At 43.5% G+C, this 20,521-nt stretch overlaps 1 protein-coding gene across 3 annotated transcripts in view; it reads right to left on the bottom strand.

Moving 5' to 3' along the window:
- Positions 1–20,521, bottom strand: part of Dgcr2 (DiGeorge syndrome critical region gene 2) — a 60,426-nt gene that overhangs the window by 27,276 nt on the left and 12,629 nt on the right. For all 3 annotated transcript variants that reach the window (XM_038345185.2, XM_038345186.2, XM_038345187.2), the window contains exon 2: positions 7,568–7,690. In XM_038345185.2, the coding sequence (XP_038201113.1) occupies positions 7,568–7,690 (123 nt within the window). The remainder of the gene's footprint in view (positions 1–7,567; positions 7,691–20,521) is intronic.

Raw genomic sequence — 20,521 nt, 5'->3', positions numbered from 1 at the left:
GCCACCAGATTTGCACTTTTACTTGCTGAGCCATCTTGGGAGCCTTGATGCCACTCATAACTGGGGGTTGGAGTCTGTAGCAGGCGTTAAATCAATGGTCGACTTTTTATTATTTTATTTTGGTCACCTTTCTTCAGGAAAGACTAGGTGGTGGAAGCGCAAACATTTTTGAAGTATGAGGCTTCATCCACATTCCTTCCCATTAGTAGAATACTATTCGCAACAACAGTCAACACATAGGGCAGTCTCTATGAAAGCAGTCAACTGCAAACCAATCAGCCCTGAAAAATACCCTATACAAAAAAAAAAACCTATCTAAAACCCCCAAATCAAACAACAAAAACCAGCTAAACAAATAACAATAAATAATAATAATTAGAAAGAAACCTAACCAACAGTCCCCTCCCAAATAATCACATGTTAAATACTAATCAATTCCTAGCAACCACATGATAGGCAGATCACAACTATCTATAATTCCAGTTCCAGGGGACCCAACACCCATGGCAAAACACTGACACACATAAAATAAAAATAAATTTAAATGATATCACCTTAGGGATACTGTTATAAGGTATGTACTAACATGCCATTATGGATATGAATGCAAAGAAAAAAATTAAAAAAACGAGGACGACAAGACTAGTGATCAGTACCGGGATGAGAGAAGGTAGAGGGGCAAACAGAAGGGGGAGCCACTGGGGCAAAAAGGCAGGTATGGGATGAGGGAGTTTCAGTCAAGGGTAGACTGAAATGGGGGTGAAATACACTTTCAGATGACAGTCCCAGCTCAGGAAGTGAAGATGCACAGACCCTGTGAATCCAGCCAGACTGTGTTCTGGTAAAAAGAGAAAGGAGAAAAGAAGAAAAAAGAGAGAGAGCAAGCGAGTGGGACTTGGCTGGTCTGGGTATGAAAGAAAGAGGGTAGACACAGGTCATGAAAATTGACTAGCCCGACTGTGAATTCCCTCTTAGTATTTCTTGCCTTCCTTCCCAGGCTTCTCCTCTACTCTTCTGAAACTGATCTTCCCCTCCAGTCTTCCTTTCCATGATGGTGAAGTCAAGAGGGTGGCTGAATCTCTGACTTCTTTTGGGCTCTGAGTGGGAATGCAGGCCACATCCCTGAGCAGCTCTTGTCAGTGTCCTGTGCACTTGCTAGGAGTCTATGAAAGCTCCTGTGTATATTCTGGTTCCCACCAGTTTTCAGCTCTTGGATTGCCATCACGCACAATTCTGCTCTGCAGGCAGACAGTATGCAGTCTTCTCCAGTGTTTGGATAGTGCCTATCTATGAGTCTTCCGGTGTTGACTTCAGCTTGTCACAGATTATCCCTGGAGATCACAGGACTGTGCCTGAGTGTCACCTGTCATCATGCTGGGGAGAAAACATTTTCACTGTTTTGAGAGTCTCACTCAGTAGGTAATGGGCTGTCTCGTCCCCCTCAAATACTGAGATTACAGGTGTTGCAGCCACACTGGTCTGGGATTTCTTTTTTGCAGCTCCACAGGAGGCAGAGGCCCATGCTAGGAAAGCATTCTCCCACTGGGCAATAGCCTCAACCCCTACCTTCTTGTTTGTTTTAGGTCTTTGCCTGTATTTTCTTTTAGTTCCTTGAACACATTTAAGATATTGTTTTAAAATCTGTATTTCTTATATAAAAACATGGAAACAGAAAGGGGAGGCCTGGGAAGAGAGTGGTGAGACAGCAGTGGGTAAGGACTAAGCTTTATTATATAAATAAATGAGACTGCCAAAGAGTAAAAATAAACACTGCCTTAAAAAAAAAAGTCTCTGAGCCAGGTGTGGTGGCCGGCTTCTGAGTTTCCCAGACAGAGCTGCTACAGAGTCCCTTTATCCAGGCTCTAGTCTTTGGAATGTTTCTATGGCAGAGTGAGGACTTGGAATTTCCTAGACTGCCATTTTGTTAAATCAAAATATATTTTTAAAGTTCTCTTTTACTCCTTCAATTAATAAGACAAGAGTAATTGGTAATCTCCACTGAGGGACTGCTGTATGCTATTCTTTCTAAGCACCCATATGTTCCATGTATCCTGTTATCTAACCTTGCCAACAACTCTAGTAGAGAGCAGAATTTTATTCCCATTTTACAGATGTGATGTGTCCAAGGGACCACGATCAGTAAGCAGTGTAGACAGCATGCTGACCTCAGTCCTGAATTTAACACTGCTTCACATACTATAGTTACCTCAGGTCATCTTATTAACTCTCCTGAATTAGAAAGCTGTGTCAAGTCTGTTGAACATCCAGAGAGTTGGGAAACACCAACTGTTTTTCATGGTTAAGGAGAAGACGGTCTAGATAAGCCACAAACTGAGCACCTGAATGAGTTCCATGCTGGGAGCCTTCTCCTGTGGCTATTCCTCTACTTGTGGAACACACCTGTGTATCCCCAGAAAAGACCCTTCTGATCTCTTCCTGGAATACAGGGCTGGCAGAAAGCATCCAGCCAGCAAGAGGGCCCTACTGTCACCTGAGATAATCTTCCTCAATTCTATTTCCAACCTCTCTGACTTCTCTGTGGTGCCCAGTGGCTCTGATGCTAACAGAGATAATGCAACCGCTCTCTTCAACAAGTAAACAGAGCAGATGGATCTCAGTGTGTCATCACACCACAGGAACCGCCAAGGATGCTTTTCATCCTGGGTTTGCACTGTGGCTGTTACATGGTGCTTATTTTATACTTCCCTCGCGTCTTCATTCCAAACAGTCCTTTCTTTCAGGTGCCTAAGCCACAGGGACTCACTGCTACCACTGGGCAGCACAGTAATAGAGACAAGTCTATCTATCATCTCTTGGTGGGAGGAGTCAACTGTGCAGACAGGAGAAGGAAGAGAGTGGTACTGAGAATCTCACCAATCCCACTTCTTTGCCCTCCAGAATCTGTTACCTCTAAACTTTCAGGGCTTGCACAGGTCAAAATGTATTTCTACTTGCTGTCTTTCCAGCAGACCCATGCTGCAGCTGGTCTGGTTAGGCTAAGTCAGTTCTCACTCTGCTTCTATGTGCCTAGAATTCCAACACTTGGAGCTAAGACAGTAGGATCTCAAGAGCCTATGAGTTTGAAACCAGTCTGGGCAATGTAACAAGACTTTGTCTCCGCAAACAACAACAAAAACCACCCCAGCTTTCTAAAGAGTGGAAGCTACAAGCATCACAATGAAACGCAGTAATGACAGAAACCTCACCTCCAGGGCTGAACTCACACTGCCTGAGCCTTCCAGTCTCTGTCCTTGTTTTTCCCGGGGAGGAACCAAGAGCTATAATTCTGCAGAAGCAATCTGCCACTGAGCCGCCATGACTTTTGTGTACCAATGCTGTGCTTTATTCAGCTTTCCTCCTATGTTCAATCACAGAACCATCTATAACTACACTGTGCTGCTTGCGTATCTCTGCCAAATTGTGAAAGCGGAGACTGACCTTTTCTTTTGTCCTGACCACCAGGTCCCAAATAATCACACAGAAGCTTAATATTAATTGCAAAATGTTCAGCCTATAGCTCAGGCTTATTACTAACTAGCTCTCACATCTATTAATCTGCATTTTGCCACATGGCTTTGTGGCTTTACCTGTCCTCTAGCATCTTGCTTCCCCAGTGGCTGTCCATCTCTCTGACTCTGTTCTTTTTCCTCCCTATATTTTCAGTTTGGCTTTCCCACCTACCCTTATTCTGCCTTTCTACAGGCCAAATCAGCTTTATTACTAACCAATGAGAGCAATACATACAGAGTACAGAAGGACTATCCCACAGCAAATCTGCTTTTGCCTACAGACATAAATATTGATACTTATACCTAACATCATCCATTCTGTCACTGTCACAAAACAGTTTATCACGTAATCACATACATTCTGGTTGTTTCCTAAGATGTTAGTATGAAACTGCTAAAAGAAAGCTAGGCAGTTGTGGTGCATGCCTTTAATCCCAGCACTGGGGAGGCAGAGATGGATCTCTGTGAGTTTGAGGTCAGCCTGCTCTGGGACAGGCTCCAAAGCTACAGTGAAACCCTGCCTTGGAAAACCAAAAAAAAAAAAAAAAAAGTTAAAAGAATTCTCTTCCACAATCTTTAGAGTACTAACGAACTTACATAGCTCTATATTTAATCAGTTACTAGTAACTTTTCTAAGAAATAACTATGCCTGAGGAACCACCCATTGTGGTCTTTTGGGCAATGTCTTTTACTGGGACCAGGGGCTTGCTGATCTGGCAAAGCTGATGGCCCAGGCTGTACCTTTTCTACCTCAGGCTCGGGTCCATGCAGGGAGAGGAGAGGCTTCCCACTCTGAGGCTTGCGCTCTGGAAGAAAAAATGAAGGGGACTAGAGAGGTGGCTCAGCGGTTAAGAGCACTGGCTGCTCTTCCAGAGGTCCTGAGTTCAAATCCCAGCAACCACATGGTGGCTCACAGCCATCTGTAATGAGATATGGTGCCCTCTTCTGGCCTGCAGGCATACATATAGGCAGGACACTATACATAATAAACAAATTAACAACAACAACAACAAAAAGAAATGAAGAACAGGCCCCTGGTATTTGGTTAGGGTTTTCTGGAGTCACAGAAATTATGGAATGAATCTCTCCCTCTCTCTCTATAGATAAGGGAATGTATTGGAATGACTTACAGGCTGCAGTCCAACAATGGCTAGCTGTGAGTGCAAAGTCCAAGAATCCAGTAGCTGCTCAGTCCTACAAGTCTGGGTGTCTCAGTGGCCTTCTGGATGTGCTGGCAAGGCAAGGGCAAGCAGGCAAAGAAGGACTAACCCTTCCCTCTTCCACTGTCCTTATATAGGTTTCCAGCAGGTGTGGCCCAGAATAAAGCTGTGCCTTCCACCCCATGATCTAGATCAAAGGCATGCTGTCTTCTTGCCTCAAGATCCAGACACAAGTGTGCCCTCCATTTCGGAATTATAGTTCATTCTAGATATGGAAAAGCTGACAACAATGAAGAGCCATCACACCCCTCAACAGTGAGCATTAACTAACAGTTCTAGACACACTAAGAGATCAGGTGCTTCAATCAGAGGGACAGAGGTATCTTCTCATGATGGCAGCTGGCATTTGAGACAAGTCTTAAAGAAGGCACATTGATCCAGGCAAGAACAGAACAAAAGAATTCCAAGAAAACACCAAGAAACACAGGATACATGCAGTAAGAAGTTAACAGGGTGGATGACACAGGAAGTACATCACCTGATATGAACAACAGTGACATAAAAGTTTGGCAAGGGAGTCAGTCGGGCGGTGGTGGTGCACACCTCTAATCCCAGCACTCGGGTGGCAGAGGTAAATGGATCTCTGTGAGTTCGAGGCTAGCCTGATCTACAGAGCGAGTTCCAGGACAGGGCTGTTACACAGAGAAACCTTGTTTTGAAAAGCCAAAACCAAACCAAACCAAATAAACAACATGGTATAAATAAAAGGGACTGGAGAGATGGCTCAGAGGTTGGGAGCACTGACTGCTCTTCCAGAGGTCCCGACTTCAATTCCCAGCAACTACATGGTGACTCAAAACCGTCTGTAATGAGATCTGGTGACCTCTTCTGGCCTACAGGCACATATGCAGGAAGTACACTGTATACATAATAAATAAATAAATCTTTAAAATAAAAAAAAGCTTGGCAAGGAAGAATTAAACCATATAGTAAGGTGATGATTTCTTTCTTTTCTCCCCCTTTTCCTTTCCTTCTTTCCTGCCCTCTTTTTTTTTTTTTTTTTTTTTTTTGGTTTTTTGAGACAGGGTTTCTCTGTGTAACCCTAGCTGTCCTGTAACTAGCTCTGCAGACCAGGCTGGCTTCAAACTCACAGAGATCTACCTCCTGAGTGCTGGGATTAAAGGCAAGGCTGTGATTCTTGAGTTGGAGTATGACGGATAAAATTACAGAACTGCTGTTCTAAGGGACTTACTACTACAATTGCTCAAGAGACACTGTGTAATTGATATAAAGGAGCACTGCCTCCAAAATACCTCAAGAAAAGTAGTGTGCTAACAGGCCTGTTAGAGACAAGGTAAAGTTAGGGCGCTAGGATGTATATGTTTGTTCACCAGAGTTGACCAGCTATTAGGCCAATTCCCATGCTAAAGACATACCTCTACCAGACAGCTTTATGGGGAGGGAGCAGTATAGAGTTAAACTAGAAGAGGCTAATTATTAGATATTGATTCATTTAGTGATTTATTTAAAGAACTGCTTGTAGCCTGTCTGCCAAGACTTCCCTTGTTACTTGGGACAGAATGACCTGGAGGTATAGCTAACACAACAGGCTGCTGCTCTTAAACAGCTGACTGCCACCTATACTGCTGTATAAGGCTGCTTGTTTGCCCCAACTTGTGGTTTAAGAGCACAAACTGAGAACGCAGTTGGACCAGATATTAAAAGCCTTTCTTCCACCAGTGACATCTCTTCTTTTCCACTCTCATTGGGTTCAGAGTGCTTACACAAGAAAGATTCCCACAACAGGGTCATGACCATCACTAAGTCCAGGTTTGTCATAAAGCTCCCTGTGCTCTTACAGGAAAAACAACTCTGCCAGTTAGGCAGGGTGACCCTGGGTAACACTTATTTGAAAAGAGCAACACTGGTGTACTTAAATAATGCTGGTAATACTTAATATCTTTACTGTGTAAATCTATCTGCCTTAAGCTAAGCCAGACTTGCAGCCTCCTGTCTCTGTTTCAACTGTTCAAAGTGTAACCTGGGGCCATGACCCAAAAGAGATTTACCCTGGCAGTGTACAAGGATGCATAAGCCTAAGGTGCTTATGAGCCAATGCAACCTTTTGTTGGGAGTTGACTGCTATTTGGGCATTAGACCAGTCGACCAGGTGCTTAGGTAGAGCTTTCCTTCGCCTCAGCATGCGAAGTAATTTCTCACTGAGAAAGCATATTAGTTCTATGACATGATGTGTCTTCTGCTGACAGGCTTTGTTAGAAGCCTGAAAGATCATGAGTCAGTGTGAATATGTAATACCACACAGGCACGAACACATGTGCATGGGGTGCTGCCCTTTCACCTATTCTCAAGTTGAGACCTGTGGATAGAATGAATGCTATTATTCACGGAGCTTTATATTCATCAGGGTGCTTAGGGAGAGATCAGCAGATAAACAAAAATGTACAAACTATGGCCTTTCCATAAGTCTTTAGGAGCTTATAACGGGCCACAAGAAATCCCTAAGTGCCACGTTGCTAAAGAATACTTGGGTGAGGGAAGGAAGAGTAATGCTACGTCACAGTTTATACTTAGCAGCACACTAGCCAAGTCTTGAGAGACACCTACACCCATAGCCACTGAAGGCTGACACTCTCCCCTTCAGAAAGGGCTCACTCCCAAGGTCATGTGAGTCCAGGGCTGTTTGCACATCACATCCCCAGTGCTGTAAACTCATGAGTTCTAGAGTTGTCCCATGTCCAACACTTACTTTTTTTAAAAAAGGTTAAGAGTGGGGTTGGCTCACAGTACCCTTCCAATGTGTACGGACCACACAGATTGCCTGGTTCCGTTCCTTCCCTGCAGGAGGCCAGGGCAGAGACAGGTCAACTACACACTCACCTGGACAGTCGGCTTCATCGCTCTTATCCTCACACGTTGGCCAGCCATCACATTGCCAGGGGAGGGGTATGCACTGGATGGCACCACTGTGACATGCAAACTGCCCAGGGTTGCACCGAAGCTCTGTGGACAAAAGGGCAAGAGGCTGTTGAGGAAGTGGCACAGAAGCAGAAAGCTAGGATAGAACTCTATACACATCAAGGTAGCCCTGGGACAAGTAAGTAGTCCAGATGCCCCAATCTGCTTCCTCAGGGGGATCTGAACGCATGTTCCCGAAGTCGAGGGTAGAGAATGGTTAGTCCTGCATCAGAACATACAGCACATCTCCCTCCCAGGAACACTGAAATGGTATCTCAATGCAAGGTGAAGGACGGCAATCTCTTTAGCCAGGGGATACTGGAATACTTTTCCAAGAAGATGGAACTAGGAAGGTGATGCTTTGGTAAGTCATGTGACATCACAGCAACCACACTCCAGGAAAATAAGGGCTCACAAGAAGGCACACTGAGATGACTGTGTGAACGAATGGGAGTCATTCAAGTAATTGGAAATCCAGACTTCGGAGGATGCAAGGCTAATAGATTTCTGACCTTTATCTGGCATACTGCAGACAGCTAGAAGCAGTAAAGAGAAGATATATTTAAATAAGGTAACGCTGACAGTAGTTTCTGACAAGATAAACTAATGCAGGAAAACACAGGTTTCAACAGAAGTTAGAAACCTGCACACTACAGCCAAGTGCCAAATTCTTCCCTTGTTGATTTTCGCTTTACTCCCCATCTTTTTTTTTTTTCTTTAAACTTTAGATACAGACTGTCACTGTGCAGCCCGGGTTAGCCTTTGGGCACACACAGCAAACTGGCATCTGTCCTTGACCTGGGCTCAGAGCTCAGGACAAGTACTCTACACTTTAAAGACAGCTAAGTTTGAGAGAGCTAGCTTTGTCTCTAGCCTAATTCACTTTCATATAGGCTGTTTGCTTATTATTTGGACTAAATCCCTAGCACCAAAAAGCACACACAGTATGACTGACCTACACCCTTGGGCTTATGTACAGCTTCCCTCCCCCCCTTATGTTCGGACACACATGCCAGGGCCACCCTCGTGTGTGTGTTCCTCCTTCAGGCGCTGTCCACTTTGTTTTTGGAAACAGAGTTTCTCATTGGCCTGAGACGACTGATTAGTGCTAGGCTGGCTAGCCAGCAAGCCCCAGGGTTGCCTGTTTCTGCCTCCCCAGCAATTAGAAACAGTGAGTGTTCTTGAAGAGGACCTGGTTGTGATTCCCAATACCCACATAGCACTTAAAATTATCTGTAACCCCAGTTCGAGAGGATTCGATGCACTCTTCTGGTCTCCATGGGCACCAGCATACATGTGGTATACAAACATGCATGCAGGCAAAACATTCATGCACATAAGATAACAAAAATGTTTTGAAAAACCTCAACTAGGGGGCTGGAGAGATGGCTCAGTGGTTAAGAGCATTGCCTGCTCTTCCAAAGGTCCTGAGTTCAATTCCCAGCAACCACATGGTGGCTCACAACCATCTGTAAAGAAGTCTGGCGCCCTCTTCTGGCCTTCAGGCATACACACAGACAGAATATTGTAAACATAATAAATAAATATTAAAAAAAAGAAAAACCTCAACTATGCAAAAATGCTTCCCAGTTTACATTATGGGACAGTAGAGTAGGTGGTTTATATTCAATAGGAATCACATCTGATTTGGAGTCAGCTAATCCTGGACAGTCAGGATGTGGCAGATCCCAAAACTGAACAATAGTAGTGTGTACCACTTGCAGTCAGTCATGATGTAACAATAGATAATGTTCTAGCACACCATGCTGCTGAACCACGGTGCTTGGCAGGTTGGGGATATTAAATGAACTTTCCAATTATGTGTTTTTAAGTCACCACAGCTTTTCTGGGACATATCCAATCAGAAGTCAAGGAGGGTCTATGTTACCATAAGCAAATTTATGTACAGATATACACTGTATATATAGTGGAGATGGCTAGATGCAGTATGTTTTCCATGTCTATTTTCTGCTCCTATCACAGAATTTATCACAGAGTAAGTAAATTACAAACAGTTTAGGGACTGAGGCAAGATGCGGCACAGAGCAATGAAAATCTGTGTGCTTATTTTACAGGCAGGCTTTCTTCCCAGTATCTTTTCCCATATCATTTGGTGAGGATCGTGATCCACCACTGTGGCAGCAATGAAAAGGCTGCTAGCAAACACAACTATCTGGAAGCAGATATTCCAGTCCAAAGTGTGGTGCTATCTTGTCTGTCCTAAGTCTACATACCCTTTCCTTCCGGAAGACTGCAAGTGCAGAGCAGAGCATGCTCTGACATCTGACAACAGGACAGCGTGCTACCCCCTTCTGTGACAGTCCACACAGACACACAAAACCTATCCCTCAACCAAATCCTTTGCATAATAATAATAAAAAAAACAAGAACAAGTGCCAAAACCCAAATTTGAAGAAAAAAGAGAAGTCGTTGAACATGGACCCGAACAACGCAGCAGAGGGTCCTTTACTAAGCTGTGCTGGGGCCTCACAGTGTCCCAGATGTTCTGAGTCTATGGAGCATCAAGAAAACGTTGCCCTGTGTTTCATTTGTCAACTTAGAAAATGCAACCTGGCATATTTACTACATGCTATTAGGAAAATAATACAAATATCTTTTCATATTAAAACCAACAGTTTAATTAGCCACACTTCTGGGGACTGAAATGCCCACGGTCAGGTCTTGCACCCAGTGAGCACCTTCCTGTTGCTTGCCTCAGTAAAAGCAGCCCATGGTAAAGAGATGTGAGGAAGGGAAGCCCAGTCTCCTGAGCAAGGAAATAAAAAACTTACAGCTGAAAATAAAACTCCAGCATTTAGCAAAAACCCTTTATACAGGACTAGGGTATCACTCATGGGGCTGAGTGTTGAAGTATTTCCCTAGGACTTAGGAGGTTTTCAGTTTGACCCTTAGCACCTCAAAAGAAACAAAAAAACAGGTGTATCCAACAGAGGCCCACAGACCACATGCACCCCAGGACAACTGTGAACACAGCTCAACACATCGGCAGACCACAATGTCAAATGGCAATGTCAAATCGTCAGTGCTCCTGCTTTACACAGGGGCAAGACCAGGCTCAAGTGTTTTCACTAGAAAAAGTCCACTAACTCTTTAAAGAAGAACTAATATCGGGGCTGGGGAGACAGATCAGTTGTTAAAGTATGTTTTGCTCTTTTACAGGACTCACATTTGGTTCATAGTATCCACGCCGAGGTGGCTCACAACTGTGACACCAGCTGCCAGGAATACGGTGCCCCGTTCTGGCCTCTGAGGGCACACATACCTAAATGGCCTACATACACATTTAAGTAAACAAAAAACTAAAAATTTGTTTCTTTCTGGTTTTTTGAAACAGGGTTTCTATGTGTAACATCTCTGGCTGTCCTGGAACTCGCTCTGTAGAACAGGCTGGCCTCGAACCCAGAGAGATCCACCTGCCTCTGTCTCCTAAATGCTGGGATTAAAGGCCACCACTATAAAACTAAATCTTAAAGGAGCACTCACATCAGGAAACTCAAAAATACCTGGAACTCCAGCTCCAAGGAATCTCATGACCCTTGCTGGCCTCCAGGGGTACATCCACAGGTATACACAGACACAGACAAGCACAGCCAAGGGATCTCATAACCCTTGCTGGCCCCCAGCGGCACACCCACAGCTAAACATAGACACAGACATACATATACCCAGACACACACACAGCCAAGGGATCTCATGACCTTTGATGGCCTCCAGAGGCACATCCATATACCCACAGCTACACATACAGACACATAGACACAGACAGACAGACAGACACACACACACATGTATATACAAACAAATAAAATAAATGTTTAGGGGCTGGAGAGAGAGTTCCAGGTTAAGAGCAATGGCTGCTCTTTCAGAGGACGTAGGCTTGATAATCAGTACCCACATGGTGGCTCACAACTGTCTGTAAACGCCAATCCCAGGGCAATTGTTTTGTTTGTTTTTGTTTTTTCGAGACAAGTTTTCTCTGTAACTTTGGAGCCTGTCCTGGAACTAGCTTTTGTAGACCAGACTGGCCTCAAACTCACAGGAATCCACCTGCCTCTGCCTCCCAAGTGCAGGGATTAAAGGCAGGTGCCACCACTGCCCAGCTCCCAGGGCAATTTTGATACCCTCTCTTTGCCACCACAGGCACCAGGTATGCATGTGGTACACTGACATACATGTAAACAAAAAAGCCATACACATTTTTATTTAAAAAAGAACAATGTGCTACCATGCCCAGCTGGAACTCTTAAGAGAATGAAAATACTGGGTTGTAATGGGTGCTGGAAAGATGGCTAAGAGTGCTTGCTGCTCTTTCAGAGGACCTGATGTGGTTTCCAGTACCTATATGAGAGTTACAACTGCCTGTAACTTTAATTCCAGGGATAATGATTCACACAGACACATAAACATAAATAATTTTATATATATATGGTTTTTGAAACAGGATTTCTCTGTGTATATTTGGTACCTGTCCTGGAACTAGCTGTTGTAGACAGATTAAAGGCGTGAGCTACCACCACCCGGCTAATTATAAAACTTGTAAAATCCAGATGAATTTCAATTATGCCAAGTGAAAACAACTAATATGTACTCAAGATAGTTCCTGAATTTCTTAAAAACACATATTCATCTGCAACAATAGAAGACAGGTCATATGAGAGGGCGATGGGAGAGACTACCAAAGGGCATAGGAGAACATCTGTGGTGATAACCAGTGTGCTTGCTACCTTAGCTGTAGTGGGAGAGGAAGACCATAGGAGCTTACTGGCCAGGCAGTCTAGTAGAAACAGCAGGCTCCAGCCAGGTTCAGCAAGACATCCTGTCTGCAGAAAGTAGGTGGAGAACTGATTCAGGAAGACATTCTTCCAACATTGGCTCTGGTCTCCCTCCACATGCACCCACATGAGCAAATGTACCCACACAAATGTGCATATAAATAGATATATCACACACATCAAAACTACTCCCCTCCCCCTCCTCCTCCTTTTCCTCCTCCTCTTCTTCTTCTTCCTGTGGGGACTTGGCTGTGTTGAGATGAAGTTGAATTATCTTCTTTCCAGTTCCAGTCACTGGCTGTCAAGTAGACAATAAACTTGTTTTGTACTTTCTGTGAGATGTGTGTGGTCACAGAAGTAGCTGCTGGTTCCAATCCCAATCAGCGGTGAGAAGAACACCTTTCCTATGAAGCAAGGCGTACTTACCCACAGCAGAGTGCACCTGCTGTTGAGTAAGGCATTGTGGACGCCAATCTGAGTGCTCTCAACTTGGTTCTGTTTAGAAAAAGGAGGGAAGGAGATTCCTGGACTGCTATATTACTGTGCCTCAGTGACTAGGACCCAAAAAGCTAGCAGATTCCAAAGCCTTTCCATCTCTTTAAAGAGCATGGCCTCCTCCAATTTTGTCGGGAAGCCCTTAATCAAAGATGGTGAGGAGCCCAGAACCAAAAGCACCAACTATTCAGCATCTTGTTATTCCACAAGTCCTGCAACACAAACACAGACATGTTGCTCTGAAGAAACAAAGCACTAAAAAAAATGAGAAGGCTGAAGAATATGTTAAAATTTTTGGCTAAGAGAATGAAGGAAGCCAAGGGGAAATGCAGACTGCCAAGAGACAGGCTGTCCTCCCTGAGAGTTTCTATTTTTTTTATTGAAGATTTATTTTATTTCTAATTCAGTGTATGTCAATGTAAATATGATCTAAATAATCCTAAAGGCCAGATGCATCAGATCTCCTGGAACTGCCATTATAGGCAATTTTAAGTTGCCTGATGTTGGTGCTCGGAATTGAACTCAGGTCCTTTGCAAAAACAGTATATATTCTTAAGCACTGAGCCATCTCTCCAGGTGGTAATTTACTTCTAAGTCTGTGTCCAGTGAAAGGTAAGTCTTTAGGAGTAACAAGTCGGTAGTGGTAGAACACGTCTTTAATACCAGCACCTGGGAGGCAGAAGCAAGCAAATTTCTGTCAGTTCAGCTTAGTCTACATAGTGAGTCCCAGTATGTCTAGAGGTACAGAAAATAACAATGAAAGAGTAACAAATAAATTATCAGACCATGGGGAGGACAACTTCTCAACTCTTACATTTTAAATATGTGTAGTTTACTATATGGTAGCTGTACCACAACATCTAAAACAGATTTCAGTTTATATAATCAGCTCTCCAGTGAGGTCAGTCAAGATTAATCACTTCCTCTATGGCTTGCTTCCTCACCTGGATCAGCTAGGCGTGGCTCAGTTACTACCACAACTCCAGAGCAGGAATCAGGCTTCATAATTACAGTCCCAAGGCTGACTCACTACTAAAGACTATTTATCTGATGAGGAACTAATAATGGGGATGGTCTCTTCTGGCCTCAAGTCTGCACCCCTAAGCATTAAGTGCTTGCAATACATCATTCTTCCCAAACCATTCTTGGTCTTCCAGTTTGGTTAAAAACTAATTTCTAAACTATAATAAGAAAAAATAAGACAAAAAAAATTAGCAAAGAACATTTTTAACACTAACCACTCTATAAAAAAAGCCACAATGCTGTTTGAAGTACATTCATAGCTTCTTTTTTAAAAAGTCACCACGCTACTAGGCTGTAGTGGCATACGCCTTTAATCCAAGCACTTGGGAGGCAGAGACAGCCAGGATCTCTGAGTTCAAGGCCAGTCTGGTCTACAGAAAGTTTCAACAACCAGACCTACAAAGAGGAAACCCTCTCTCAAAAACAAAAAAAGTCACCATTCCTGGAGAAGTTTCAATGTGCGGCCTCAAAGTCCTTTGGGAAATGGTCATCCAGTGAGGTTGGTTTTCTCAACATCCCTATTATTTTCTTCAAAAGCAAACATTTTGAGGTCAGCATGCCTGCTCTGGCAAATAGCCCCTTATTCCCACACACCCAGCTTTATTTACTGCTCAGTACTTAGCCATTGGGGGTGGGGCATGTGTAAACTTTTGTGTATGAACTCCTCTAGCAAAGCATCATAAAGTTGCAACAGCCTCTCCAGTCAAGAACTGCCTGTATAGACTGGTCAAGTCATCTGTCCCAGGATAGGTGACTCAGAGACCCTAAGATACCGGGAGTTCATGCTGTGTATGTATCTGAGACAGAGTAAAAACCAGGGATAGGTAGGGACCCTTAACACCCCAGTTCCCTGAGCATCCATGCTTCCTTCCTCAGATCAGAGAAAAGGGCCTTTTTTTTCCTAGTTATTTTTTGTAACCAGAAAGATTTGGCAAAAACTGGTCCTTTAAACTTTCTTTAAAGAAGGGGGAGGGAGAGAGGAAGGAGGGCATGATGAGCAGGTGGCTTTGAACAGAGTGGTTTGTCTTTCCTCATTCAGAATAATACTGGCCTCTGGGAGTTTTTGGATCTCAGGTTGCAAGACACACCCTCTTCTTGGAAGCCTTCCCTCACCTTCCCAGCAGGGTCTGCTGGGTCTCTTAGTCTAGCCTTTCAGTGAGCAGGCATGTGTACTTGTCTCATTAGAGCTGTTCTTAGACTGAACACATTCCCACCTCTTGCATTAACTCCAAGTACCTGAGAAACCGTGTTCCTACAAGCATTCAGTGAATGCCCAAGTATCAAGCAGGAGGCTCTTGGCCTTCCTGACCCTACTCTGCTGCCCCAAAGCAACACATGAGCTCCTCGACGCCTGGGATCCTACCTTCCAACAGTGTCTGGAGTGTCTGTTCTTAGGGAGGAAGGTGCCGTGAACCACGCAGGTGCACTCCGGCACTTCCGCAGTCTGCATCATCTGCAGTGTGCGGGACAGGGATTCTGTCAGGTCTAGCTATATGTTAGACGCACATCAACATTTCCTCTCACTTCTTTCGGAAAATCCTTTTGGTCCTTCCAAAGGGAAATTAGTATCAATTTCTGCCTCAGAGGAAGTTGCTAAAAGAGCCACCCTGTTTTGCATTTGGGTTTGCCAACATCCTGGTACCCAGGCCCTATGACTGACTCCTTGCTGGGCACGATTGAGGCAGCTCAGCTCTTCCTAGTCAAGGACAATATTGATGTCATTCTATTGCTGTCATGACACAAGTCTGTGGCCTCAGTACCAAAACAAGAAGTCCCAGTGTGGCAGCAGTTCCCAAGCAGCATCCCACACCCTTAGTGTATGTATTTATTTATTTTTGAGACAGTGTTTCTCTATGCAACAGCCCTAGCTAGCTGTTCTGGAACTAACTCTGTAGACCAGGCTGGCCTTGAACTCCAGAGATCTGCCTGCCTCTGCCTTCCAAATGCTGGGATTAAAGGCATGCACCACCACCGCCCAGCCACCCTTAACACATTTTAACCCAAGGTCTCTTTATGTGCTAAAATTACTGAGGATTTAAAAAATGTTTTGCTATGTGGGTTATATCTATCAGTATTTTCTGTTCTGTTTATTAAAGCAGAAAAAAGCTCCACAAGAGCCTAAAATACTAAACAGATTTTCAATATAATCCAGCAATTCCACTTATAAATGTACATCTGTTGTACGTGGCTGTGTGTGTCCCCGAAAAGAACATGTGTTAGAGGCTGGGTCCTCAGCTGATAAGGCTGAGTATTAAACCATAAGGTTTCTGACCTTATGACTGGTTAATCCACTGATGAGTTCACCTCTGAGTGGGTTATTAGGCAAGGCTAGTTAGAATAAACGATTCACTGGGAAGGACATCTTTTTTCTACATCTCCTTCCTGTCTCTCTGCTTCCTGCCCCGCAAGGCGAATGTCTTCCTTTACCACATATTACCATGACATATACCTGAATATTTTGACTTGCCTCTTAATTCAAAGCAGCAGAGCTACCTGATCTTACACTGGAGCCTCTAAAACCTGAGCCTTTCCCCCTTCTTTAGTTGCCTTTCTTTCTGTTGGTGTGAAGAGACACCATGAGCAAGGCAAGAATGGAAGAAAGCACTGTTGGGGCTTATAGTTTCAGAAGGTTAGAGTCCATGACCATCATGCTGGGCAGCAAGGCAGCAGGCAGGCAGGCATGGCACTGGAGCAGTAGCTGAGAGCTTGCATACTGATCCATAACCATGAGACAGAGAGAGCACTAATTGGGAATGGCATGTGCGTCTGAAACCTCAAAGGCTACCCTATCCCCCAGTGAAACCCCTCTGCCAAGGCCACATTCCCTAATCCTTTCCTAACAGGTCCACCAGCTAGAGACTAAGCATTCAAATATATGAGTTCATGATGGGGGCCGTTCTCATTCAAACCACCACACCCCTTTAACTGAAATTAACCTTCTTCCTTTCTGTTGATTTTCTTGGGTATTTCATCACCGTGACACAAAGAGGATCACTACTTTATTCCCCAGGAAATGACAGTCTCTTCAGCAACTGGTGCTGAAGGATGACTATACAATCAACCGAAAAGAAAGCTGGGCTTCATTTAACACAAATATAGAAACTAACTCAAAGTCCATCAAAGACTTCTGCTGTAAGAGCTAAAACTATGAAACATCTAGAAAACAGGGGTTACTCCCTGATGTCAGCCTTGGAAACCATTTCCTCGATGCAAACCAACAGCAAAATCAGCAAAAGAAAAAACAATGGTGACTTCATGAAAAAAAATGTTTGTGGATCTCAGGATTGTCAAGGACTAGAAAAATAACCCACTGAATGAAATAAAATATATTAAATTCAGTATTAGGTATTAATATTGAGAATATATAAAGAATTCCTACATTGTAAAAATACAGCTGCTCAATTCAAAACTAAAAAAAATGTAGATATTTCTCTAAAGAAATACAAATGAACAATAAATACATGAAAAAATGCTCAGCAACACTACAGGCATCAGAGAAACACAAGTCAAAGCCACAGTGAGATAGCACCTCACATCCACGAGAACAGCTATTTCTTAAGGGTGTAGAGGATGGAGCCTTAGAGCAGGACTGCAGCGGTGTGTGATGACTCAGCATCTGGGGAAACAGAGCGTATCAACTAGCAATTTCATCACAGACATATACTCAGGAGGGCTGAGAGCAGAGACTATAACAGGTAGTTGTACATCAATGTGCACATCAGCACTTGTTTATAACAGCTGGAGGATAGATAAAAATGTGGTATATATTATTTGGTAATAATAACTTACATGTTCTACAATGTGGATGAATCTGAAAATATGCTAACTCAAAGAAGCAACCACAAAAGACCAGATTCAGCATAATTCCTCTTATATAAAATGTTCAGAATAGACAAATCCATAGAGACAGAGTTGGTAGGTGTCTGACAGGAACTAAGGGAAAAGGAGAAGCTATTATTTAACTGGTACAGTTTCTATCTGGTATGATCTGAGCAACGTTTCCAGGCTTTAATTATGTTTTGTTTTGCATGTGTGTGTATGCATCACAATGTGTGCAGTTTGTGCAAGTATGGACATGCATGTGGAGGTCAGAGGACCACCTTGTTTGAGACAGTCTCTTTGTTGTATGTACTTATGTGAGGTGGGCTGGCCTGTTTGCTCCCAGGATTCTCATGTCTCTGCCTCCCACTTTCTTTGCTGTAGGAGCACTAGGATTACAGAAGCATGATACTACATGCAGCTTTTATATGAGTTCTAGGGATTCGAACTCAGGTCCTCCATGCTTTTAGGGTAAGCACTTTACACACTAAGCCATCTCTCCAGCCCCTTAACTGTTTTAAGCATGTGATTGAGTGGCATAAAGTACATTCAGATTTTTGTATAATTGTCACTTCTGCACATTCCTGGAACTCCCCGTCATCTTCCAGTGTTACACTATTTGTGCTGCCTTCCCCCAAGAACCCCACCATCTTCTTAGGCCTGGTTTGGCAGTCCTTGAGGCTCCATCTCCATAGCACATTGCTCCCTTCTAGTCACGGCCATGTGCAACCATCTGGCCCTTATAGCTTCTTGGAATGGTGTATGTGGAGATTAGTATAGAAAGGAACACCAGAAACATCTCATAAGACAGGCCTCTGCTCCACACTTCATGATGATGACCATATCTTGTTAGGCCCCACTCCTTGTTCTGAGACCATGGAGGTAACCATCCCTGGCAGTCCTGAGCCCCAAGAACCACCCATTCAAGCAGTGCTTTTTACTGAAGTTTCAAGTGTTCTGTTGCTAGCAATGATCCTGAAGAGGCAAACTCTCTGAGAAGGTCCCATAAGCAGCGGGGAGTTGGAGTCTAGGCTTTTGCAGAGCATGGCACACTGCTGGGTCTCCACTATAAAGCCCTGTTTAGGGTTGCCAGCACCTAACTGAACCTGAAACTGAATAAATTAAGAGACCCTTTGGTCAGATATCTTAGTGACCTTACTATTGCTATGAAGAGACACCACAGCCAACTCAATTTACAGAACAGTTTACTGGGGGACTAGTTACTCTTGACCATCACTGTGGGAAGCTGGTGGCAGGCAGGCAGGCAGGCAGAGTGCTAGAGCAGTAGCTGAGAGTTTACATTTTGAGACAACATGGGAGGCAGTAGCAAAGACTTTTGAAACCCTCAAAGCTTACCTGCCAGTGACACACCTCCTTCAACAAGGCCATAATATGAGCCAATGGGAGCCATTCTCATTTAAACCACCACGGCTACATAGTTGAGTTTGAGGCTACATGGGACTATCTCAAGAAAACTTAACCTTAGGACTGGTAAAGTGATTCAGTGGGTAAAGGTACTTTGTACTAAGCTGGAGGACCTGAGTTCAATTCCTAAGACTAACAGTGGATGAGAACTAATTCACACTCCAAACAGTTGTGAGCACACGAGTGAGTGCACGAGTGTACACACACACACACACACACACACAAATGTAATAAAAATAAAATTAAAAAGAAAACTGAATTTGCTGTTGTGGAATATTTGAAGAATATTTGTTGTGAAATATATATTTGCTGTTGTGGGCAAAGATGTGTTGTATTTGTTTACGCTGCATTTGTTTATGTAAAGATGTGTTGCATTTGTTTACGCTGCATTTGTTTAACTATGTAAAGATGTGTTGCATTTGTTTATGCTGCATTTGTTTAACTATGTAAAGATGTGTTGCATTTGTTTATGCTGCATTTATTTAACTATGTAAAGATGTGTTGCATTTGTTTACGCTGCATTTGTTTAACTATGTAAAGATGTGTTGCATTTGTTTATGCTGCATTTGTTTAACTATGTAAAGATGTGTTGCATTTGTTTCACTTTGCCTGCCTAGATTGGTCTAAGAACTAAACAATAGATAGGCAGGAGGGGGACAAGTGGGGCTGGTGGGTAGAGAGAATAAATAGGAGAAATCTAGGCTCAAAAAGAACGAGAGGGCCGGGCGGAGGTGGCGCACACCTTTAATCCTAGCACTCGGGAGGCAGAGGCAGGCGGATCTCTGTGAGTTCGAGACCAGCCTGGTCTACAAGAGCTAGCTCCAGGACAGGCTCCAATGCTACAGAGAAACCCTGTCTCGAAAAAACAAAAAAAAAAAAAAAAAAAAAAAAAAAAAAAAAAAAAAAGAATGAGAGAAGGGAAGAAGAAAATGAGGAGAAAGAGGGACATGCCTGGCGCCAGAAGCCAGGCAGCCACCAGCCAGCCAAACATAGAGACAGCAAGAAAGTAAGATATACAGAAAGAAAGAAGGTAAAAAGACCCAAGGCAAAGGGTAGATGAAGAGAAACTGGTTAATTTAAAAGAGCTAGCCGGAAATAAGCCTAAGCTAGGCCAAACATTTATAACTACTAGTAAGTCTCTGGGTCATGATTTGGGAGCTGATTGGTGGCCCCAAAGAAAAAGTCTGGTCCACTTTGCTTCCCTGTATCTGGTAATTAACCATCTGAAATACTTCTTAAGTACTATTCCTATTTAGAGAAAAAAAAAAAGATGAGGTTTCCACATCCCTCTTGAGAACCAGTTTTCCAAATGGAATAGCAG

Source organism: Arvicola amphibius, chromosome 10 (genome assembly GCF_903992535.2).
Source record: "Arvicola amphibius chromosome 10, mArvAmp1.2, whole genome shotgun sequence".
NCBI classification, from domain to species: Eukaryota; Metazoa; Chordata; class Mammalia; order Rodentia; family Cricetidae; genus Arvicola; species Arvicola amphibius.
The sequence above is the reverse complement of the archived record's forward strand: the minus strand, read 5'-3'. Positions and strand labels throughout refer to the sequence as shown.